At 43.3% G+C, this 25,256-nt stretch overlaps 1 protein-coding gene across 2 annotated transcripts in view; it reads left to right on the top strand.

Annotated features, from left to right (window-relative positions):
* The first annotated feature begins 318 nt into the window (after window positions 1-318).
* The window catches only part of LOC115104876 (rho GTPase-activating protein 18-like), a 41,339-nt gene continuing 16,401 nt past the window's right edge, over window positions 319-25,256 (top strand). The window contains exon 1 of one of the 2 annotated variants that reach the window (XM_029626246.2): window positions 319-590. In XM_029626246.2, coding sequence (XP_029482106.1) covers window positions 478-590 — 113 coding nt within the window. In that variant the 5' untranslated portion in view covers window positions 319-477. Of the gene's footprint in view, window positions 591-16,755; window positions 16,971-25,256 lie in introns of those variants that run through there. The other variant, XM_029626247.2, reaches the window with a different exon arrangement.

A 25,256-nucleotide genomic window follows, 5' to 3' on the forward strand; every position in this document is an offset into this window, starting at 1 on the left:
TCAGTTTCTATAATCTCTCAACTGACTGAATGTCAACAAAGCAACTATACACATAAAAACATAATGAAGATGGGTAGGATGGAGACAAGGGGGCATACAAAATCACCACTGACCTTTCACATTCTGTCACTCAGTGAATGATTTTATTTAGCTATTTGGTTTAGAACAATACAAGGCTGAAGAATGAGATAAAATAAACACATTTAATAATGTTGACATTTGCCCAAAGGCCTATTTCATTTACATGTGGAAGTGAGATGTTTTATGCAAATAAGACCGACTTCCACTGGGTTGTCCTCTCGAGCCGTGGTGTCGGGTTTCACCGCGAGTAGGCATGAGAGTAGGAGCGGTCGATTGCTTCATTCATTTTCTGACAAGAGTAGCGCAGCGTGTGCCAATGCAAAGTAGGCAACACTCAACCCCGCTGGTTAACAGTAGCTAGGCGCTTACTTTGGTATGATATTTTGGCGGTGAGCGATGGAAATGAAAGACTCGTGCAGTGTCATTTTAACAGCATACCATTCATACGCACAGTCCAGGATACATTTGGTGGATGAGGGCTATGCGCCTCCAAGACACTCTCCTTGCAGGTAACTGGCACTTTATTGATGGAAAAGCTGCAAGATAAATGAACAAATGTATGTTACCTGTTTAACTAGTTTGTTATTGTGTATCCATTGATATAACGTTCAAACAAATATGACTGGGTAAAGCGCTTTGAGAGCGAGAGCGTGGGAAATTGGGACTTTAAATGATAGTCTCTGCTGTCAGAAGTTTACTGCCTCGCTACTGGCGGTGATGGTGAGTAGACTAGCTCTATACAAAACGCTTTGAAGATGTTTATGGAATTACTGCGTTGGTTTCTGCTGAAGTGTCTTGTTGGTTTCTGCATAGCACCACATACGGTATGTGACACAGTTCTGACACGCTTAAAGGCTTGAAGTGATGTTCAAGTGTAGCCTATCAAACAAAGATGTGTCTTTGAAAATACGTACTTAGCCTATTGGATGCATTAACTGCACATTTGCAGGATGATGTTGCCTGCTGGCACTGATCTGACGTCAGTTTTACATTATAGCTTCTGATGGGTCACGAGATCAGGATTTGAGCATTTCTACATCAGGAAAGCCTGAAAACATTGTTTGGATATCACAGATTGTTCTGGCAATTCTCTTATAGAATCAAACTTGGTAGGAAGCATGTTTGATATGTTGTTTTTTTCATTTGAGTCACAAACCATTTAAGAAAATCATGATGAAAGTGGCCATTTTAATCCCGTTTTTAAGACCTATAAGCCTACATGCCTCATGTAAAAATATGATTCATTAACTGTACATGAGACATATTGGTGTCAGTGATAAAATGGAATATGTCAAGATTCTGAATATTTTTTTGACATTAATTTATTCAACATAAATATTACATTTAAAAAAGGTGTACTTCATGTTAGTTTATTTTTAGACATTGTTTTTAACAATATACTCTACAAGTACCTTACATTTCCAGAGTGGGTGCTCAGCTACTTTTGAGGGTATGATCCAGTTTATGACCACCACAAACACGGTGAATGGGAAAATGGATTCAAAGGAAACTCCCTCTGCACTTGATTTGCTGAATGTGATTGGTTAATGACCTATTAGTAATGGGCGAGTTGGTTTTTTATGGCCCAGTGCCCCCGGTGGGTGGAGATTTCACTTTAGGACCAATGGAAGGGTCTACAATGTATAAATTCTGCCCACCCGGGACATTCAAATGAACTTGCCTATTGTTCAGATGGAGAGGTATAGCTCACTCTGGCTGGGTTGACTTTCAGGTGAGTCCAACAAAACTCTCAATTTGCAGGCAGTCACTTGGCAGGCACTGCACAGAGCACAAGGGGACATTTATATAGCCGATTACGTCTGGGTACGGCCATTGAACATAACAACTGTCATTATGTGTAATTATAAATAGCTATATTTTTTTTATATAGACACACACAAACAAAAGGAATAAGAAATTGTTCAGGTTTCACCATGTCTCCAGTGGTGGATTTAACAAGCCAATCATCTAGGATTGCGGAGTCGTATTCATTAGGGCACACCGTAGCAAAACATTTTGCAACAGAAAACAAAAATGTGTGTTTTGTTATTAGACAAGTTCCGGTAGGCCTTGTTTAAGTCTGTTTTCCTCTGTTTTGTGCCGAGTGAATAGGACTGTAGACTGATTGAACTGCCAGGTCACTTCACCTAGCTGTGTGTGTAAGGTTTGCAGGACTACACTCATCTGGCATTGAACTGGAATGTTTATTGATGGAGTCCCCTGTTTGTTATGGTTCTTGGGAAGTAACCACTGTGCTGTAAATTTAGACTTCACACAACATTTCTCAGCCTCTTTCCTCCATTCTAACCATTAATTACATTACATTACATTAAGGGAAATATATACCACATTACACCTATAGAAATGTTAGGCTAAAATAATATAGATAAAATATCCTTACAATTATTTTTAAAGTCTTAAGTATATCTAAATCTGTTCTTGAGTAAGAAATTAACTCTCACACCATCGACTAGATGTTCTGTTATTTGAACACTTTCTTAACAATTCACTCTATTTCCAATGATATGTGAGATAGCTGTTGACTTGTACTGTAGTAGGTACGACACGGTCTATGGTCTGTACTGACCGTATGTTCCACTGTGTTGCCCCACCTGAACAACCTCAGCTGTCCTCCCAGCATGCAGTTTGCCCAGACGCTCTGTGTGGCTGCTTGTCCCGTGTGTGTACTTGTGCGTGTCATTGACGGGTGATGTCAGCCACAAGCTACCCGGGGTCAGGCACCGACAGGGGAGCTAGCCTCTTTTGGTGTGGCATGCCAAAACGTTGTTTACCCTTGGGATATTATGGCTTCTCAGTATTGCTCTTGAATTAATTTACGTTGAAATAATTTTTTTAGTGTGAAAGATTATCAAATGTTTCTGTGGCGAAAATTGTAAGAATATTTTGGGTGAACATAATAATCTGATGTCAGTAATGTGTTAAGACAAAATGGGCCACATGTTTTCACATGGAATGATGCTTTGACTACCAGTACAAGGTTAGATAATGAAGAACATGGAGAACATGGTGGTTCTCTCCCTCTGCTGTTTTATAAATGGGTATCAGAACACACAGTAGGCAACATCACTTATAGTAATGGCCCTTATGATGTACTTTACAGTACTTTCACTGATCAGACTGATATTATTACAACTTTCATCCAAAATATGAGCTTATTTTACTCCAATGTTTGTAAACAAAGTTCATGTAAACAAACACCGTATAGCCTCAAATTTCAAAATCGTGGATGGTCAGTCCTTGCATCCATATCTCTGTCTATGAGTTTGAGTGGTTACATTTCTCCTTAATTATGTTGTTGTTGTTGTGATATTCAATTGGTAGTTAGTCTTGTCCCATCGCTGCAACTCCCCTACAGACTCGGGAAAGGCGACGGTCAAGAGTCATGCGTCCTCCGTAACACGACCCTGCCAAATCGCACTGCTCGCTTAATCCGGAAGCCAACCGCACCAATGTGTCGGAGGAAACAAATGTCGACCAAGTCAGCTTGCAGGTGTCCGGCCCGCCACAAGGAGTTGCTAGAGTGCGATGGGACAAGGAAATCCCGGCCAGCCAAACCCTTCCCTGACCTGTCAACGCAGGGCCAATTGTGCACTGCCTCATGGGTCTTCCGGTCATGGCCCCCTGTCACACAGCCTGGGATCAAACCCTGGCCTGTAGTGATGCCTTAAGCACTGCAATGTGCTTCAGACCGCTGGGCCACTCAGGAGGCACCATCCTTAAGCTTTTTATCGAAACAGTGGCAGGGAGCTCGCTTTGTTGTTTCAACTGATAGAATTCTCTCTGGAATCAGGTTTGCCAGATTAACTGGTGACAACATCAGGACAATTCATTGACATTTTAAGGACACACTTGCTGCTTCAGCAGTTTAAACTGTTCTAGTTGTATTTTATCCAGGCCACTAAAGCCTGTGCTTTTGGGAGTGGGTTAATTTATTTTAATGAGAGCTCAGCTTTCTTTATTAATTAGCCCACTTTAGTAATCATTTGACCCATCATTTCAAATGAATCTCCCAATCTAGAGGGCACAGCTGGACACACCAACATGACTGATGATAAAAAACAGAAAAGTGGCACAAAATAATTGAACACAGAGAAATCAGATGGACACAGAGAGGATCCACCTTCACCACACTGAGAGCGCTGCTGTACACTGGGATCATGTCTCTCACTCCCGGGTGACATCATCCCCTCCCACAGGCTAGAGCTGTGTGTGTGCGTGCACAATAATGCACTCTGTGCACCTTTTTTGTTTTGGGACAGGCACGTGGGTTTGTGCATTTGGGTCACTGGCAGGATTATTTTCAAAGCTTACCCTCCATTGAGTTGTCAGACACACAATGGTAACCCTTGGCACACGGATGTCTCCCCATGACTGTGCCTATTGTAGCTGGTGAAAGACGGGCTCTTTGCTGTCTTGCAACCGCTGCTGTGGTAATTAGGGTTATTGCTATATTGGTATGGTTGCAGACTGTGCTGTTAGGCTAACGGAGATGTTTTGGAACAAACACGACTGAAATCTATAAACATCGATATTGGGTGACTGTTTATGGGTGACTGTTGGTGGTTTGACTGTTTGGAATGGATGACTAGTTACATGTAGGATTTTTGGTTGTTGGCAATTTCATGATTTTTATTGACCTTTTATTTAACTAGACAAGTCAGTTAAGAACAAATTCTTATTTTCAATGACTGCCTAGGAACAGTGGGTTAACTCAGGGGCAGAACGACAGATTTGTACCTTGTCAGCTTGGGGGTTTGAACTTGCAACCTTCCGGTTACTAGTCCAACGCTCTAACCACTAGGCTACCCTGCCGCCCCAGGGTAGCCTAGTCGTGGTGGTGTGTCCAGCTGTGCCCTCTAGATTGGGAGATTAATTTGAAATTATGGGTCAAATGATTACTAAAGTGGGCTAATTAATAAAGAAAGCTGAGCTCTCATTAAAATAAATTAACACACTCCCAAAAGCACAGGCTTTAGTGGCCTGGATAAAATACAACTAGAACAGTTGATAACGGAGACTCCGATTTTTCGCTTTAAAATGAATGCCAAACAAAAACCATTGATTTTCAAACTCTATGGACAAGGATTACTTTAAACAATTTACACTGAACATTTCACAAAAACACATTTACTGGAAGTACTGTGCAGATGTGTATTTTGCTAACAGAATTACGGTAAAATCTCATTCTTTTTTTGGAAGCGACCACATTTTCCAAAAACTATTGAGTCTTTTTTTCTCATGGAATTTACCATATCCACGTTCAGTGACTTCACTTGTGAAGTGTGTTGATGTCACAGGAGAAGTCTGTTGTGGATGGTAGCTTCGTCTGCTGTGGATGGTAGCTTAGTCTGCTGTGGATGGTAGCTTAGTCTGCTGTGGATGGTAGCTTAGTCTGCTGTGGATGGTAGCTTAGTCTGCTGTGGATGGTAGCTTGGTCTGCTGTGGATGGTAGCTTGGTCTGCTGTGGATGGTAGCTTAGTCTGCTGTGGATGGTAGCTTGGTCTGCTGTGGATGGTAGCTTGGTCTGCTGTGGATGGTAGCTTGGTCTGCTGTGGATGGTAGCTTGGTCTGCTGTGGATGGTAGCTTGGTCTGCTGTGGATGGTAGCTTGGTCTGCTGTGGATGGTAGCTTGGTCTGCTGTGGATGGTAGCTTAGTCTGCTGTGGATGGTAGCTTAGTCTGCTGTGGATGGTAGCTTTTCTATAAATCACTTCCCATTTCACTGTAGCGTTTTTACAGCATGTTTTGTATTTGGGCAACGTGACGAGGAACTACACAGTGATCAGCCTGAGGAAGTTGTTCTTCTGCCTGACTAAATGGACCAGCGAAACCCATTTGAGAGTTTCAAGAATTTTCTGTTTCCATCGACACATTTTTATCACCTTGTGAAATGCATGGGAAATGCATGTGAAATGCATGGGAAATGAATGGGAAATGCATGCCTTGTTGAAATGGAGATATCACTGTGAAGCAATGCAGTATGTTATTTTGTGGTAAGGGAGATACACTTGATTGACGGGTTAGATACGTGTGCCCATTTATCTCTGACGGCATACAGCTCAGTACTTTTATTACCTAGTGAGTGAACATGTCCCCTAAAGGCACTCATAACCTGACAGGTTACAAGGAAACCACAATGGAAGAAAAGGTCGGTCGTTCATAATGGGGATTATCAGAAACGAGAATGAGGTTTGTCTCTATAACCTGTCTCCTCCCCTTCAGCTAAACTGATTTTTGAAGTGGATTTAACAAGTGACATCAATAAGGGATCATAGCTTTCACCTGGTCAGTCTGTCAAGGAAAGGGTAGGTGTTCCTACTGTTTTGCCCACTCAGCAGGTTTGGTGAACTGAATTTTAAGTGTGCGTGGTCACTGAAAATGTAGTGAATTTGAACTTTACCACTTAAGATGTGACCGAAACGAAGCACACTACTCAAGTACTTCCCACGTTGACTCAGTGTTGACATAGTGGAATTGAAACCCCCTTCCTACGGTGAAGATGTTGGGACTGAAATACCTGCCATAAATCCTTTTGAAATAAAACACCTGAATGTGCAGTGGGATCATTCCATATGAATTCAATAACTTTCTGACTATATACATGGGCAAACATGTATGTAAAGGTTTTGTTCAAATCAAAAGGGGTGCAGTCAAAGTTACTCATATGGAATGACCCAGTGATAAAATGTGATAGGTTATCAATAAATAGGACGATGACTGAGACAAATGAGCGAGTGACTGCCCGGTCTGGCATTTCTGGCAATGCTGCCTGTCCACATTCCACTCCTCCTCTCTCAGGTAGGACTGAGTGAGAGATGGATGCTGTACATGCTGACTGACATTTAGGCATTCATCATCTTCCAGAGGTAGAGAACCAAGCCATCCAGAACAGCTGATCTACTTTAGTGTTGCTCTCCATACCTCAGGGGCTTGTGGTTGGAGAGATGAGCTGATCTACACCTATAATGGCTGTAATGTTATACCTGAGTGGATTATGACTGGCCTGGAGAAAGACTGATCTACTCTGCTGTGTTTCTATACCTGAAGGGCTTGGGGTTGAAGAGAGGGGCTGCCACTATACACAAGTAAACAACTTTAAAAAAAAAAATGTAACCTTTATTTAACTAGACAAGTCAGTTAAGGAAAAAAATCTTATTTACAATGACAATTCACTGTTCCCCGGAAGGCGAACTGTCTTGTTCAGGGGCAGAACAACAGATTTTTACCTCGTCAGCTTGGGGATTCGATCCAGCAACCTTTCGGTTACCAGTCCAACACTCTAACCACTAGGCTACCTGACGCCCTGCACACCTGTAACCGGTGTGAAATGGCTAACTAGTTAGCGGTGGCATCACTCGCTCTGAAACCTTGATGTAGTTGTTTCACTTGCTCTGCAAGGACAAGCGGCTTTTGTGGAGCGATAGTTAATGATGCTTTGTGGGATTGTTGATGTGTTCAGAGGGTCTGGTTTGAGCCCAGGTTGGGGCAAGGAGAGCGACGGAAGCAACACTGTTACACGTACACACACACAGATTATTATAAAAGCTGTTCTGTCCTGATAAAGGGGAAGAGGTTGGACACTTGACAGCGACTCTATTGTAAACCGTTGAGGGTGAGCGGCTGCTTTATCAGCTGAAGAATTGTTTATTTGCTGTGGAGGATTTATTGTTTTATCATTCTATGCTGCACGTGAATGATCGATTATTCCATCCTCCCATGTCTGTATTCACAACTTTGTTGTCAGGGGAGCCGTTTTGATTTGACTGCAATTTGAGCTAACTGACTGATGTGACAGGATTACTGGAACGTCTTATTTCAAAAAATATTTAAAAAATGACAATAAGAAGATTGTGATTTGTGAGACTAATGACTACTTTGTACCTAGATCCATTTTTCATGGAGAGATGTTGGTTGTTACTGTAGTGCTGACCTTTGGCTGGAAACAGCCTCTGAAGTCATAACATTGCACCTGACAACTATAACAATGTAAAGATGATAATATCAAATTAACACGATTATCTCTCTTAAAGTAGAAAAAGATACAGCTGAAATGAGTGACAGTATGTGTGTCAATTTCGTCCTCGTTTCACTGCCTCTTCCTACAATAATTGCTTTGTATAGCACGGCAGGAGGCAGTGTGAATTCGAAAGGGAAATGATCACTATGGAGTTGACATACGCTCTGCTCTCTCTCTTTCACACACTCACACTGTAGTCAGTTATGTTGTGTAGTCCACACTGAGATGGAGTTGGACATGCAAGCCTGACTAAAACAGTACCGGTAGGCAACTCTCATGGTTGAAAAGCTTTTAAAGGCTGTGGATGTGTATTTATGTAACAGAGACTACAATTGGGCCTCTAAAGCATCATTTGATGTTCTGAATCTGTTTGGGCTACAGATGGTCACCTGTTTGGGCTACAGATGGTCACCTGTTTGGGCTACAGATGGTAACCTGTACTCCCGCAAACAGCAGCTCTTTTAAAACTATGAATGTTGTCACCCTAAAATACCCCAAATGTCATTCCAGGGTATACAGTGCCTTGCGAAAGTATTTGGCCCCCTTGAACTTTGCGACCTTATGCCACATTTCAGGCTTCAAACATAAAGATATAAAACTGAATTTCTTTGTGAAGAATCAACAACAAGTGGGACACAATCATGAAGTGGAACGACATTTATTGGATATTTCAAACTTTTTTAACAAATCAAAAACTGAAAAATTGGGCGTGCAAAATTATTCAGCCCCCTTAAGTTAATACTTTGTAGCGCAACCTTTTGCTGCGATTACAGCTGTAAGTCGCTTGGGGTATGTCTCTATCAGTTTTGCACATCGAGAGACTGAATTTTTTTCCCATTCCTCCTTGCAAAACAGCTCGAGCTCAGTGAGGTTGGATGGAGAGCATTTGTGAACAGCAGTTTTCAGTTCTTTCCACAGATTTTCGATTGGATTCAGGTCTGGACTTTGACTTGGCCATTCTAACACCTGGATATGTTTATTTTTGAACCATTCCATTGTAGATTTTGCTTTATGTTTTGGATCATTGTCCTGTTGGAAGACAAATCTCCGTCCCAGTCTCAGGTCTTTTGCAGACTCCATCAGGTTCTTCCAGAATGGTCCTGTATTTGGCTCCATCCATCTTCCCATCAATTTTAACCATCTTCCCTGTCCCTGCTGAAGAAAAGCAGGCCCAAACCATGATGCTGCCACCACCATGTTTGACAGTGGGGATGGTGTGTTCAGGGTGATGAGCTGTGTTGCTTTTTACGCCAAACATAACGTTTTGCATTGTTGCCAAAAAGTTCAATTTTGGTTTCATCTGACCAGAGCACCTTCTTCCACATGTTTGGTGTGTCTCCCAGGTGGCTTGTGGCAAACTTTAAACAACACTTTTTATGGATATCTTTAAGAAATGGCTTTCTTCTTGCCACTCTTCCATAAAGGCCAGATTTGTGCAATATACGACTGATTGTTGTCCTATGGACAGAGTCTCCCACCTCAGTTGTAGATCTCTGCAGTTCATCCAGAGTGATCATGGGCCTCTTGGCTGCATCTCTGATCAGTCTTCTCCTTGTATGAGCTGAAAGTTTAGAGGGACGGCCAGGTCTTGGTAGATTTGCAGTGGTCTGATACTCCTTCCATTTCAATATTATCGCTTGCACAGTGCTCCTTGGGATGTTTAAAGCTTGAGAAATCTTTTTGTATCCAAATCCGGCTTTAAACTTCTTCACAACAGTATCTTGGACCTGCCTGGTGTGTTCCTTGTTCTTCATGATGCTCTCTGCGCTTTTAACGGACCTCTGAGACTATCACAGTGCAGGTGCATTTATACGGAGACTTGATTACACACAGGTGGATTGTATTTATCATCATTAGTCATTTAGGTCAACATTGGATCATTCAGAGATCCTCACTGAACTTCTGGAGAGAGTTTGCTGCACTGAAAGTAAAGGGGCTGAATAATTTTGCACGCCCAATTTTTCCGTTTTTGATTTGTTAAAAAAGTTTGAAATATCCAATAAATGTCGTTCCACTTCATGATTGTGTCCCACTTGCTGTTGATTCTTCACAAAAAAATAAGGTTCTATATCTTTATGTTTGAAGCCTGAAATGTGGCAAAAGGTCGCAAAGTTCAAGGGGGCCGAATACTTTAGCAAGGCACTGTATATAATCTGTTCTTTTTGAGCCTGTTGGCCAGATGTTAGATGTAATTTCTATATTATGTGAACTATTTTTAAAGTCTGTTTTTAGTTCTACTGAATGCACTTGGCTCGGTTTAAAGAGCTCATGTGCCTAACTTGATAGAAACTTCCAGTGTAGTGAGGGAGACTTTATCACGTTGCTATGTCATACTGGCTGGATGTCTGCCTGCTTGAACGCCAATAAAACATGAAATGACCCAGGGCATCGATACATCACTCAGAGATGCACAAAAACAATATAACATTACGAAATGGGTGAACCTTTAACGTAGTCACATTTACAGTGCATTCGGAAAGTATTCCGACCCCTTGACTTTTTCCACGTTTAGTTACGTTACAGCCTTACTCTAAAAAATGTCCCCTCGTCAATATACACACAATACCCCATAACGACAAAGCGAAAACAGGTTTTTATACTTTTTTGCAAATAAAACTCATTTAAATGTGAAATCACATTTAACATACGTTTTCAGACCCTTTACTTTGTCGAAGCACCTTTTGGCAGCGATTACAGCCTTGAGTCTTCTTGGGTATGACGCTACAAACTTGGTATTTGGGGAGTTTCTTCCATTCTTCTCTGCAGATCCTCTCAAGCTTAGTCAGTTTGGATGGGGAGCGTCGTTGCACAGCTATTTTCAGGTCTCTCATGAGATGTTCGATCAGGTTCAAGTCCGGCCTCTGGCTGGGTCACTCAAGGATATTCAGAGACTTGTACCGAAGCCACTCCTGCGTTGTCTTGGCTGTGCGCTTAGGGTCGTTGTCCTGTTGGAAGGTGAACCTTCACCCCAGTCTGAGGTCCTGAGAGCACTGGAGCACGTTTTTCATCAGGGATCTTTCTTTACTTTGCTCGGTTCATCTTTCCCTCAACCCTGACTAGTCTCCCAGTCCCTGCTGCTGAAAAAAACCCACCCCCACAGCATGATGCTGCCACCACCATGCTTCACTGTAGGGATGGTGCCAGGTTTTCTATAGATGTGGCGCTTGGCATTCAGGTTAACTTCTTGGTGACGGGGGCAGTATTGAGCAGCTTGGATGAATAAGGTGCCCAGAGTAAACTGCCTGCTACTCTGTCCCAGATGCTAATATATGCATATTATTAGTAGTATTGGATGGAAAACACTCTGAAGTTTCTAAAACTGTTTGAATGATGTCTGTGAGTATAACAGAACTCATATGGCAGGTGAAAACCTGAGACAAATCTAACCAGGAAATGGGAAATCTGAGGTTTGTAGTTTCATTTAAATGATTTCTTATCCGATATGCTGTGTCTATGGGGCCAGATTGCACTTCCCACGGCTTCCAGCAGATGTCAACAGTCTTTAGAAAGTTGTTTGAGGCTTCTATTGTGGAAGGGTGTCGAATAAGAGCTGTTTCAACAAGTGGACTAGGCTGAGGCCAATCAGCTGTTTACTGCGTGGTCACGCGGGCGCGCTGTTCCTTTTTCCTCTGTAATGAATACGCTATTGTCCGGTTGGAATATTATTGAAGATTTATTATAAAAAGACCCCAAGGATTGATTGTAAACATCGTTTGACATGTTTCTACAACCTGTAATGGAAATCTTTTGACTTTTTGTCTGGATTTTGCAATCGCGCATTGTGCCTTTGGAGTAGTGAACTAAAGGCGCGGAGGTATTTGGACATAAATATGGACGTAATCGAACAAAACAAACATTTCTTGGGAGTCCATTCCGACAAAGATCAACAAAGGTAAGTGAAGATTTATATTGCTATTTATGACATTCGTTGACTCTACAATTTGGCGGGTAACTGTATGGCTTGCTTTTACATTTACATTTAAGTCATTTTGTGGCTGAACCTGTTCAGATTATTGAATATAGTGCTTTTGCCGTAAAGCTTTTTTGAAATCTGACACAGCGGTTGCATTAAGAACAAGTGTATCTTTAATTCTATGTAAAACATGCATCTTTCATCAAAGTTTATGATGAGTATTTCTGTTATTTGATGTGGCTCTGCAATTTCTCCGGATGTTTTGGAGGCATTTGAGTTTTTTTTTTTTTTACACTTCTCTTTGGTTGGAAAATGTCTGAATGATTTCTGTGACTAGTTGCTGACCTAACATAATGATATGTTCTGCTTTCGCCGAAGCCTTTTTCAAATCGGACACTGGTTGGATTAACGAGAAGTGTATCTTTAAAATGGTGTAAAATACTTGTATGGTTGAGGAATTTTAATTATGAGATTTCTGTTGTTTTGAATTTGGCGCTCTGCAATTTCACTGGCTGTTGGCGAGGTGGGACGCTAGCGTCCCGAACGATCCCAGAGAGGTTAAAGAGTAAAATCTTGGTTTCATCAGATCAGAGAATCTTGTTTATTTTGGTCTGAGAGTCCTTTAGGTGCCTTTTTGGCAAACTCCAAGCGGGCTGTCATGTGCTTTTTACTGAGGAGTGGATTCCGTCTAGCCAATCTACCATAGGCCTGATTGGTGGAGTGCTGCAGAGGTGGTTTTCCTTCTGGAAGGTTCTAATCTCCACACAGAAACTATGGAGCTCTTTCAGAGTGATCATTTGGTTCTTGGTCACCTCCCTAACCAAGGCCCTTCTCCCCCAATTGCTCAGTTTGGCCGTGCGGCCAGCTCAAGGAAGATTCTTGGTGGTACCAAACTTCTTCCATTTAAGAATGATGGAGGCCACTGTGTTCTCGGAACTTCAATGCTGCAGAAATGTTTTGGTACCCTTCCCCAGATCTGTGCCTCAACACAATCCTGTCTCAGCGCTCTAAGGACAATTCCTTCGACCTCATGGCTTGGTTTTTTTATCAACTGTGGGACCTTCTATAGACAGGTATGTGCCTTTCCAAATCATGTCCAATCAAATTTGAATTTTCCACAGGTGGACTCCAATCAAGTCGTAGAAACATCTTGAGGATGATCAGGATGTACCTGAGCTCCATTTTTGAGTCTCATAGCAGAGGATCTGAATACTTGTGTAAATAAGGTGTTATTGTTTTTTAATAAAGTTGCAAAAAAAAGAAGCTTTCTCTTTTATGTGGTATTGTGTCTAGATTGAGGAAAATGTTGTATTTCATTACTTTTAGAATAAGGCTGTAATGTAACAAAATGTGGAAAAGGGGAAGGGTTTTGAATATTTTCAGAATACACTGTAAATGGGGGAGGGTTCTAATGTTTACCTAAATATATGGTTTGGTTGTTTATGTGATTATGGCAAATTTCTACGACTTCGCTTATTTATTTTCATTCACCATTTATTTTTGTTGTTGTTTGTCAACAGGTCAGGAGTTTACAGTCCAATAACATTCATATAATAGTACATCTCTAGTCTAGATAGATATGTTTTGTATGTCTGGTTTGCTCTTTGGCCATTTGGTAATGATGGCGTACCAGGCGTACCAGGCTCCTGCTATCTTTTAAAAGGCCAAACCGGATGTAACTGCTGCAGTCAAGAGGAGCCTGTTTCTCACAATGGACCTTCATTCCATGAACAATAACACACACAACATTCACTGCTTTCCCTTCCAAATAACTGACATCAGCTTGTGATGTTACAGGCTGTTTGTAATGTAACTACCAGGTTTGAAAATACAGTTTAAGGTACTTTGTTGAAGAAGGATGAGTGGCCATTTTACAGTATTATTGGCGGCCATTTTCAATTTGTACTGCATATTTGACAGTGACGTAATGCTAGGCTAATCAACAAAACAGATGGTGTGGTGGGGGGGGCGTGACTTCATGCCACACACACTACATGAGCTATTTTGGCTGCGGGAGTCTAAAACACGAGTTCTGGACAAAGTGGAGACAACACAAGATGGTATTCCATTGAATTTCCATAGATGGACATTAGTCATGGGCAGCGATGTTAGTCAACATATGATGACACTTTGTTATGTCATGACCAGCATGTGACCACTGATCAGGGCCTATCATCCTTTTATCAAGGTACTGGACCAAAACATCCCCATACAACTCATGAATCGTTACTGATGTTTTGGGTCGTATCCCACTCTTCATACAAACTCCCATCCGTCCACTAACGCTACTCAAGCAACCTATACATTCCCAATCAAGTGTATTAATCAGTGAGGCAGCCATTACATCCTTGTTTTTATTGATCTGTAGTTGGAGGATGTAGCCTGCTGTTATGTTGTTAATGCCCCTGCTTTTTACCAGACCTGTACTAAAAAGGGCGCTCTGTGCTCACAGCCCCTCTTTTTAGTGTGTTGCGTGTGTGTATGTATGCGTGTGTATCTCTTTTCTTTGAGGCCATAATGATCTTAGTGAACCCAGGTAGATCTGAGGGTGTTGAGAGGGTCTGCAAACTAAATAGTGGCTCCTGACCCGCAGCGCTAGACCAGACTCTCTGCTGTGTGACCGGTAGGAGGGGAATTGGCTCTTGCTCTTCACTAACCTGTAACAGGGGCCTCTTGTATGCATCTTCTGATGAGAGCAGGGGGGGCCTTGCTGATGAGAGCAGGGGGTGGGGGGGGGGCCTTGCTGATGAGGGCAGGTGGGGGGTCTGGTGATGAGGGGGTGTTATGATGATGGCAGCTGGATGAACTGGTGATCAGTCGTCTAGCCCCACTCAGATGATCAGATGTGTAGGAAGGGGAAAGTCCCATTTTTGTCTTTTAATGTCACTGAAGAAACTGTTCAAGAAAGAGACAGAGGTCAGGCCCATAGTACGACTGGTCAAGGAAATGATTGATAGCGGACTGACTTTGGATCAGTTGTTGGTTGGGCTTTAGCCTACAAACCAGAATGAATGTAATGCTAGCTGTGACCAGGTCTGGACCATATGCACCAGACCCCCAAGTGTATTTTTGGAAAGCCAGATGTTCCAGCCCCTAGCCAGGGGCTTATTAAGGAAAATGGAAAGCCAGATGTTCCAGCCCCTAGCCAGGGGCTTATTAAGGAAAATGGAAAGCCAGATGTTCCAGCCCCTTGCCAGGGGCTTATTAAGGAAAATGGAAAGCCAGATGTTCCAGCCCCTAGCCAGGGGCTTATTAAGGAAAATGGAAAGCCAGATGTTCCAGCCCCTAGCCAGGGGCTTATTAAGGAAAATGGAAAGCCAGATGTTCCAGCCCCTAGCCAGGGGCTTATTAAGGGAAATGGAAAGCCAGATGTTCCAGCCCCTAGCCAGGGGCTTATTAAGGAAAATGAGTTTTAGTTTCGACCGTCACACTGATTTAAGATAAAGTCTTTAGGTTTTAGACACATGCGCTACAGTCAGCAATTTGGCACGTGCACGATTTTGATTTCATCGCTTCGTAAAGTGTATGGCCAATTGAATCAGTAGGAGGTCTGGGAGAAGGTTTTAGCTGATTCACTTATGAAGGAAGGGGATGCCAAAGTGGCTTTGGCAGGTTTTGAAGGGCGCGCTTCCAATACTTTACTTTCCAGCAGTGGGCCACTGGCTGCACAGGAGAGTGGTCTTGGTCGGACATGTTTAAAGCTGCAGTGAGTGAGTCGAAACACGTGTAAATGGTTATGCTTTTCGGGGGTATTGTTGTTGGACTCTGGCCTTGGCTCTCAGGCCCTGGTGTTGACATTCTTGGAGGAATTAGGTCATGATTGGAGGGCTCTTGGTTTTCTACTCCGATTACAGACCTCCGTACCCACTCCCTGCCCTCGCTCTGCTTTCTATCCATCAAGACCAGGCCAGCTCCACATGTTTCCAGTTTCTCCATCACCATTGACCTACATATGATGTTTGGGGAGGGGGGGGGCATTGTAAGGAAATATTCATATTTTATCTTTGATTTTGAATGACTTTGGAGCTCCAGTAATGATCTGATGTAAAAACAATAAAAATACATTTAATTGAAATGATTGTTTTGAGCAGAGCTTTTTGTAAGATTTTCACTTCTAACAGGGTAGCTGGGATGCACAGCAAGAGTTATTTGAAGTTGTTTGTATTCCAGGTTTGTCACATTTTAAGAGGGATCTGTATTTGTACTATTCCTAATTACTCATTATGGGTTAGGTTTGCCCTTAATAGAGCCATTTCTTAACTTGTGGTACATTTAACTGCCATGTCCTCTTTCTCCCTCCCTCACTGTCTTTCTGACTCTTTCTCCCTCCCTCTTTCTCCCTCCCTCACTGTCTTTCTGACTCTTTCTCACTGTCTTTCTCCCTCCCTCACTGTCTTTCTGACTCTTTCTCCACTGGATCTGTCAGAAAGAGAGGGAGTGTGAAAGAGGTGCAGAGATGTGGGCATGTAATGACCTTTAAAGAGGCAGTTGAGGCTTGGCGAAGATTAAAGCAGAGAAGAGGAATTGTAAGCAGTAAATATGTCGGGAGGGGGGCAGGGGAGTGGAGAAGGGGAGGGGTGCAGGGGAGCGGAGAAGGGGAGGGGTGAAAGAGACTGGGAGTGAGGGAAGGAGGGGAGAAAGCTGGACACTGGAAACTTGTGTGCCTCCCCGCGGAGTGGGAATGGGATGGAGGGAGAGCGCGAGAGAGGAGGTGTGTGTGTGTGTGTGTGTGGGTGGGAGGAGAGATGAGTCTCTGTGGAACCCAAGCTCTGTCTGTAGGAGGATATCCTGAGATAGTTGTTTCTGTCTCTCTCTCCCTGCCTGGCTTCAAACAGATTTGTTTATATACTCTAGACAGGCACCTCTCTCTCTCTCTCTCTCTTTTAGATCACTAGAGTTCACTCACTCCCTTCTCTCGAGCTGGATGAGGAACTGAAAGGTAATCTGATTTTTCCTCCTGAAATGTTATCCTGTGTGTGTGTGTGTGTGTGTGAGTGATTTGATTCTTGTGAAGTGGAACATTAACACATAGACTGTCTGTATTGATGGTGGTGTGAATGAATACGTATTGTATTTACTAAGATATTTCCTTTGAGAACACCTTTTAGCCAGAGGTCATGGATTATGACTTCTAATTCCATTTAGTTATTTGTATGAATGTTTTGATTTTTGTGAAAGATATTTCAGAGCAATTTTTTATTTAGGATATCCTACTAAGAAGCACACCTGAAGACTTAGGGATTGTAGTACATTCATTATCTGAATTGACTGTAGTGGAACGGTACCCACATGATGGACGAGAGGTTTTTGAACGGAATGATGGTTCTATAGGTTTCCTAAGCAGTGGTATGACTACTGTATGTATCCGCTGTGGTATGACTACTGTATGTATCCGCTGTGGTATAACTACTGTATGTGTCCGCTGTGGTATAACTACTGTATGTATCCGCTGTGGTATGACTACTGTATGTATCCGCTGTGGTATGACTACTGTATGTATCAGCTGTGGTATGACTACTGTATGTATCCGCTGTGGTATGACTACTGTATGTATCCGCTGTGGTATAACTACTGTATGTATCCGTTGTGGTATGACTACTGTATGTATCCGCTGTGGTATAACTACTGTATGTATCCGCTGTGGTATAACTACTGTATGTATCTGCTGGCGTATGGGTACTGCATGTACCCGCTGGCGTATGGGCACTGTATGTATCTGCTGGCGTATGGGTACTGTCTGTATCTGCTGGCGTATGGGTACTGTCTGTATCTGCTGGCGTATGGGTACTGTCTGTATCTGCTGGCGTATGGTTACTGTCTGTATCCGCTGGCGTATGGGCACTGTCTGTATCTGCTGGCGTATGGGTACTGTCTGTATCTGCTGGCGTATGGGTACTGTCTGTATCTGCTGGCGTATGGTTACTGTCTGTATCTGCTGGCGTATGGTTACTGTCTGTATCCGCTGGCGTATGGTTACTGTCTGTATCTGCTGGCGTATGGGTACTGTCTGTATCTGCTGGCGTATGGGTACTGTCTGTATCCGCTGGCGTATGGGTACTGTATGTATGGGTACTGTATGTATCTGCTGGCGTATGGTTACTGTATGTATCTGCTGGCGTATGGGTACTGTCTGTATCTGCTGGTGTATGGGTACTGTATGTATGGCTACTGTCTGTATCTGCTGGTGTATGGGTACTGTCTGTATCTGCTGGCGTATGGTTACTGTCTGTATCTGCTGGCGTATGGGTACTGTCTGTATCCGCTGGCGTATGGGTACTGTCTGTATCCGCTGGCGTATGGGTACTGTCTGTATCCGCTGGCGTATGGGTACTGTATGTATCTGCTGGCGTATGGCTACTGTCTGTATCTGCTGGCGTATGGGTACTGTCTGTATCCGCTGGCGTATGGGTACTGTATGTATCCGCTGGCGTATGGGTACTGTCTGTATCTGCTGGCGTATGGGTACTGTATGTATGGGTACTGTCTGTATCTGCTGGCGTATGGGTACTGTATGTATGGGTACTGTCTGTATCCGCTGGCGTATGGTTACTGTATGTATCTGCTGGCGTATGGGTACTGTATGTATGGGTACTGTCTGTATCTGCTGGCGTATGGGTACTGTCTGTATCTGCTGGCGTATGGGTACTGTCTGTATCTGCTGGCGTATGGGTACTGTCTGTATCTGCTGGCGTATGGGTACTGTCTGTATCTGCTGGCGTATGGGTACTGTCTGTATCTGCTGGCGTATGGGTACTGTCTGTATCTGCTGGCGTATGGTTACTGTGTGTATCCGCTGGCGTATGGGCACTGTGTGTATCCGCTGGCGTATGGGCACTGTGTGTATCCGCTGGCGTATGGGCACTGTGTGTATCCGCTGGCGTATGGGCACTGTGTGTATCCGCTGGCGTATGGGCACTGTGTGCATCCGCTGGCGTATGGGCACTGTGTGCATCCGCTGGCGTATGGGCACTGTGTGTATCCGCTGGCGTATGGGCACTGTGTGCATCCGCTGGCGTATGGGCACTGTGTGTATCCGCTGGCGTATGGGCACTGTGTGTATCCGCTGGCGTATGGGCACTGTATCCGTACTAGTGAATCACAGGAAGCCATAGTGACTGTAGTATAGCCTACCGTACATAATGGGTCACTGGAATGGTGTCACCCTGTCCCTACACTACCAGCACCTGAGTTAGGAATCTCTCCATCTAAAACTCTTTACTCTTCAACTTGAATTTATTTTCATAAACCTCCTTAACATGACCTGAGGGGAAATGGCTGGGTAGAACTAAGTGTGTCTGTGTCATACATACCTTAACTGTTCTGTATTTCACCTAATAAGGCTTCTTTCATTTTTGATTTGAACCAGATGTTTCTTGATATTTTAGAGACTGGAGATTAACCACTCTTTTACATTTACATTTAAGTCATTTAGCAGACGCTCTTATCCAGAGTGACTTACAAATTGGTGCTTTCACCTTATGACATCCAGTGGAACAGCCACTTTACAATAGTGCATCTAGGTCTTTTAAGGGGGGGGGGGGAGAAGGATTACTTTATCCTATCCTAGGTATTCCTTAAAGAGGTGGGGTTTCAGGTGTCTCCGGAAGGTGGTGATTGACTCCGCTGTCCTGGCGTCGTGAGGGAGTTTGTTCCACCATTGGGGGGCCAGAGCAGCGAACAGTTTTGACTGGGCTGAGCGGGAACTGTACTTCCTCAGTGGTAGGGAGGCGAGCAGGCCAGAGGTGGATGAACGCAGTGCCCTTGTTTGGGTGTAGGGCCTGATCAGAGCCTGGAGGTACTGAGGTGCCGTTCCCCTCACAGCTCCGTAGGCAAGCACCATGGTCTTGTAGCGGATGCGAGCTTCAACTGGAAGCCAGTGGAGAGAGCGGAGGAGCGGGGTGACGTGAGAGAACTTGGGAAGGTTGAACACCAGACGGGCTGCGGCGTTCTGGATGAGTTGTAGGGGTTTAATGGCACAGGCAGGGAGCCCAGCCAACAGCGAGTTGCAGTAATCCAGACGGGAGATGACAAGTGCCTGGATTAGGACCTGCGCCGCTTCCTGTGTGAGGCAGGGTCGTACTCTGCGGATGTTGTAGAGCATGAACCTACAGGAACGGGCCACCGCCTTGATGTTATTTGAGAACGACAGGGTGTTGTCCAGGATCACGCCAAGGTTCTTAGCGCTCTGGGATGACACACTACAGTGCTACGGTAGACGGTGAACGTGTTGGGCAGATAGGAGACGACGAAATACGATAATTACGCAATTATCTTTGATACAACGACGACTATGTAGCTAGCTAAGAAGAAATTGCTAAGATTAGACAAATCAGACCGTTGTACTATAATGAAATGTAATGAAAAAGTTATACAACCTGCAGACCGAAGCGCGGATGCGACCGGATCGCTCCAACAACCAAGGACATTCACTGAGGTGTCTTAGTGTGTCTACTATTGACTCTGTTCTAGGAAAAACAACCAGGGCCAGTATTCACAAAGTGTCTCAGAGTAGAAGTACTTATCTAGGATACATTTTTATTTTTTAAAGATCATAAGATTTCTAAGTTGTTTTGTGTATAATGCTGCTGACCTATGCTCCCTCAGTTGCCAGCATCATAGCAGGTGACGTCGCTGTTGTTCAGAGACGGTGAAGAGTTGTTTTCAAGTTGTATTAGTACCGGAATGAATGGTATACATCCTCCAAACGAAATGCTTCTGTGCTGAACAGCTGTCACCCACACACACACATCCAAATCTGCTCTTCAACAAGCACAGCATATTTCTTTGTGTCAACAAACCAGCCTTACACATGGAATTGTTGTTTTATTCTGCATACATGGATTCCTAGAAAAAGGTTGTGTTCATTTGAATTGTCATGATATGTACATGAGGAGACTTGCGTTTTCTAAACCTATATCAATGGGGATAGTCATAACCTCAGTGTTCTTAGCTTATTCTTTGCCTCTACAGCCCATCATACTAGCTACTCTTCCTGTAATGAATGGCATACTGTAGGCCTGTATGTTATTCTGTGAAATCTCATGTGATAACATGAGGGGTGTGAGGGTGGAGGGGTACCCAGGGGAACAAAAACCCATTAAAACAAAGTTCCGCCATCCACACGCCCAGCATGCATCATTCTAATCAATAACATCCCCCTTAAGTGTGGCCAGGGCCAGCTTCCTGGCACACACACACACACACACACACACACACACACTTATCAATATTTGAATACAAACAAGCAGGCATACCTTTTCCCTGAATACTGATGTGCTTTTGGCCCTACGTGGTCTTGCAAACAATTGTCCATTGTGCAGCAAATTAACAAATTTAATTTGAACAGAATTGAATGAAATTGGGGTGGTTTCCATGCTGAGTAGATAGTAGGAAATCCCTTGCAGGTCTAGGGAAGACTCCTTTAACCTTCCCCTTGACTCCTATTCATGTCCCTCCTCCAGCTGTAGAGGGGGAGAGAAGGGTGTGTATGACACTGCCCTCGGTACTCTGCCACGTTCCTTTCCCAACCTATCATTCTTTGGACCAGGAACCCTGTATCCCAGCATTGACCTGGTCCATCAGACTCCATCGGACCGCATCAGACACGGGCCCAGCCATACAGGTTTAAGGGGCCAACAAGCCACAACAAGGTGCTGCTCTCCTGACCACTCATAACTCTGCCTGTCTGAAATGAAAAGGCCTGTGATGTCACGAGGCCTCTCTGTAATTAGGAGTTGTAATGGGAACCTGGCTGTGACTGGAAGCAGACAGACCTGTGGGAAGAGATGGCTTTAGGAGGGGGGATGGACTCCGCATGATGATGGACAGTGCATTCTGAATGTATTCAGACTACATTTGTCACATTTTTCACATTTTGTTACTTATTCTAAAATGTATTAAATGTTTTCTTTTGTTTCTCATCAATGTACACAAATAATGTACACACAAAATGACAAAGCAAAAACAGGTATTAAGATATTATTGTATTAAAAAAATAAATGTTTTTGACATTGACATTAGTATTTAGACCCTTTACTCAGTACTTTGTTGAAGCACCTTTGGCAACGATTACAGCCTTGAGTCTTCTTGGGTATGAAGCTACAAGCTTGGCACACCTGTACTTGGGGAGTTTCTCCCATTCTTCTCTACAGATCCTTTCAGGCTGGATGGGAAGCGTACCTGCACAGCTATTTTAGGTCTCTCCAGAGATGTTCGAACGGGTTCAAAGTCCAGGCTCTGCCTGGGCTACTCAAGGACATTCATAGACTTTTCCTAAAGGCACTCCTGCATTGTCTTGGCTGTGTGGTTAGGGTCGTTGTCCTGTTGGAAGGTGAACCTTCACCCCAGTCTGATAACCTGTTCCAGAGCGCTCAGGACTTCATCAAGGATCTCTCTGTACTTTTCTCCGTTCATTTTTCCCTCTCCTGACTAGTCTCCCAGTCCCTGCCGCTGAAAAACATCCTCACAGCATGATGCTGCCACCACCATGCTTCACCGTAGGGATGGTGCCAGGTCTCCTCCAGATGTGACTCCTGTCATTCAGGCCAAAGAGTTCAATCTTGGTTTCATCAGATCAGGGAATCTTGTTTCTCTTGGTCTGAGAGCCCTTTAGGTGCCTTTTGGCAAACTCCAAGCGGGCTGGCATGTGCCTTTTACTGAGGAGCGGCTTCTGTCTGGCCACTCTACCATAAATGCCTGATTGGTGGGGTGCTGCAGAGATGGTTATCCTTCTGGAAAGTTCTCCCATCTCCACAGAGGAACTCTGGAGCTCTGTCCGAGTGACCATTGGGTTCTTGGTCACCTCCCTGACCAAGGCCCTTCTCCCCTAATTGCTCAGTTTGGCTGGGCGGCCAGCTCTAGGAAGAGTCATGGTGGTTCCAAACTTCTTCCATTTTAAGAATGATGGAGGCCACTGGGTTCTTGGAGACCTTCAATGCTGCAGACATTTTTTGGTACCCTTTCCCAGGGTAGCAGTTTTCCCTCCTGTATCAGTCACTGATTGGTAAATTAGTCTAGCCAGCTATCTAAATTTGTTGTCAAATTACCGATGGGGGGACCCCCATTGATTTTGTTAGTCACTCTCACTCAAATATATTAACTGCAAATCATGATTAGAATTGCAGGAAATCTGTTCAACTGCAAAATATTTTCTCTGCCCCATGGCAAAATGTGTAGATTACAAGAAATATGAAAATAAATATCTCCACTGTTGAGAGGAGGGCCTCAATGTTTTACTCGCAAGTTGGGACCCCCGCAACCATTTTACTTAATGCCCCCAATAGGCTAGGGGCCGGCACTGACTGCATGTGTGGGTATGGATACACAGACCCGCGAGCCACTGCGGTCCCTCATGATGAGTTGTGATTTTTATGTGCCCCCCACTCCCATCAAGGTTGCCCATCTCTGCCTAACATGCTCATACATGTGAAGTGGAGCACAAACACCCTCATTCACAGGGGTGGTACAAGTACCCAATTGTCATACTTGAGTAAAAGTAAAGACACTGTACCTAAATACAGAATTACTCAAGTAATGGTTACCCAGTAAAATACTACTTGAGTAAAAGTCTCAAAGTATCTGGTTTTAACATGTGCTTAAGTACAGTGGTTGAAAAAGTACTCATTTGTCAAAATTTAGTAGAAGTATTTAGTTATAGTAAATGTTATACATAAAATTCCAACACTCAGATGTAATTTACAGATGCAGTATTTGTGTTTAGTGAGTCTGCCAGATGACAAAGTGTTATAGGTGTGTGTGAATTCGACCAGATTGCTGTCCTGCCTGAACATTCTAAATGTAACTAGTACTTTTTGATGTCAGGAATTTAGTGGAGTGAAAGTTGTCAATAATATGAATAGTAAAGTACAGATAACCCCCCAAAAAGGACTTAAGAATACTTTAAAGTCCTACATAAGTATTTTACCCCACTGCGCATTGGTGTACATGCACGGCTTCTAGCAGCTCCAGCCGCTACTCGCGTTTCTCCTAATGAATAGTTTCATGCTTGTCTTATTGTCTGTTTATAACCCTGCAAGTAATGTATTTATCGTTGTTTTCCAAAGTTCAGACGTTAATTACAGCCCAGTTTCATATTAAGTTACATGGTTTCACTTGGCTATTATTTACAGTTTGTTTAGAAACATTTGCTTCTTTCGTTATTTCATGAAGCTAAAGAATCTGCTGTTTTGATTCTCTGAGTCAATGCCGTGTTTAGGAGGGAATAAGGGAGAACTCTCTCCAGAAAGATGTTTACCACAGATGTAAACTGTGGTCGAGTGCCTAAAGTAGTTTTCTTCTTTATTAGGAATGGTGATTCAGCCCCCCCCAATTCATTTCTGAATGCGTAATGGTTTCTATGATTCACAGTGTGACATGCTAGCCTAAGTGATACTGGGCTCATTTTGCAATGAAAGATAAGATCATCATTCTTAGACTAGCCCCCTAGCTCCTCCAGTCCAGTGTCTTCAGTAGGGCCGTGGTGAGTTAAATTCCCCTCCTGTCAGTCCTACCAGTCAACAGTTTAGACACACCTACTCATTCAAGGGTTTTTCTTTATTTGTACTATTTTCTACATTGTATGTAGAAAATGTCATCAAGGCAAAAAGTGGCTACTTTGAAGAATTTCAAATATATAATATATTTTCATGATCGGTTTAACACTTTTTTTGGTAACAATATGTTATGTCATATTGTTGATGTCTTCACTATTATTCCACAATGTAGAAAATAGTAAAAATAAAGAAAAACCCTTGAATAACTGGTACTGTAGTTTCTAGTGTCTGATCTAGGTGTATCCGGTGTGTATATGGTTTATGAAGTACAGGGGTTTTGAGAAGTGTAGTTTCTAGTGTCTGATCTAGGTGTATCCGGTGTGTATATGGTTTATGAAGTACAGGAGTTTTGAGAAGTGTAGTTTCTAGTGTCTGATCTAGGTGTATTCGCTGTGTGTATATGGTTTATGAAGTACAGGGGTTTTGAGAAGTGTAGTTTCTAGTGTCTGATCTAGGTGTATCCGGTATGTATATGGTTTATAAAGTACAGGGGTTTTGAGAAGTGTAGTTTCTAGTGTCTGATCTAGGTGTATCCGGTGTGTATATGGTTTATGAAGTACAGGGGTTTTGAGAAGTGTAGTTTCTAGTGTCTGCTCTAGGTGTATCCGGTGTGTATATGGTTTATAAAGTACAGGGGTTTTGAGAAGTGTAGTTTCTAGTGTCTGATCTAGGTG

Source organism: Oncorhynchus nerka, linkage group LG22, assembly GCF_034236695.1.
Source record: "Oncorhynchus nerka isolate Pitt River linkage group LG22, Oner_Uvic_2.0, whole genome shotgun sequence".
Lineage (NCBI taxonomy): Eukaryota > Metazoa > Chordata > Actinopteri > Salmoniformes > Salmonidae > Oncorhynchus > Oncorhynchus nerka.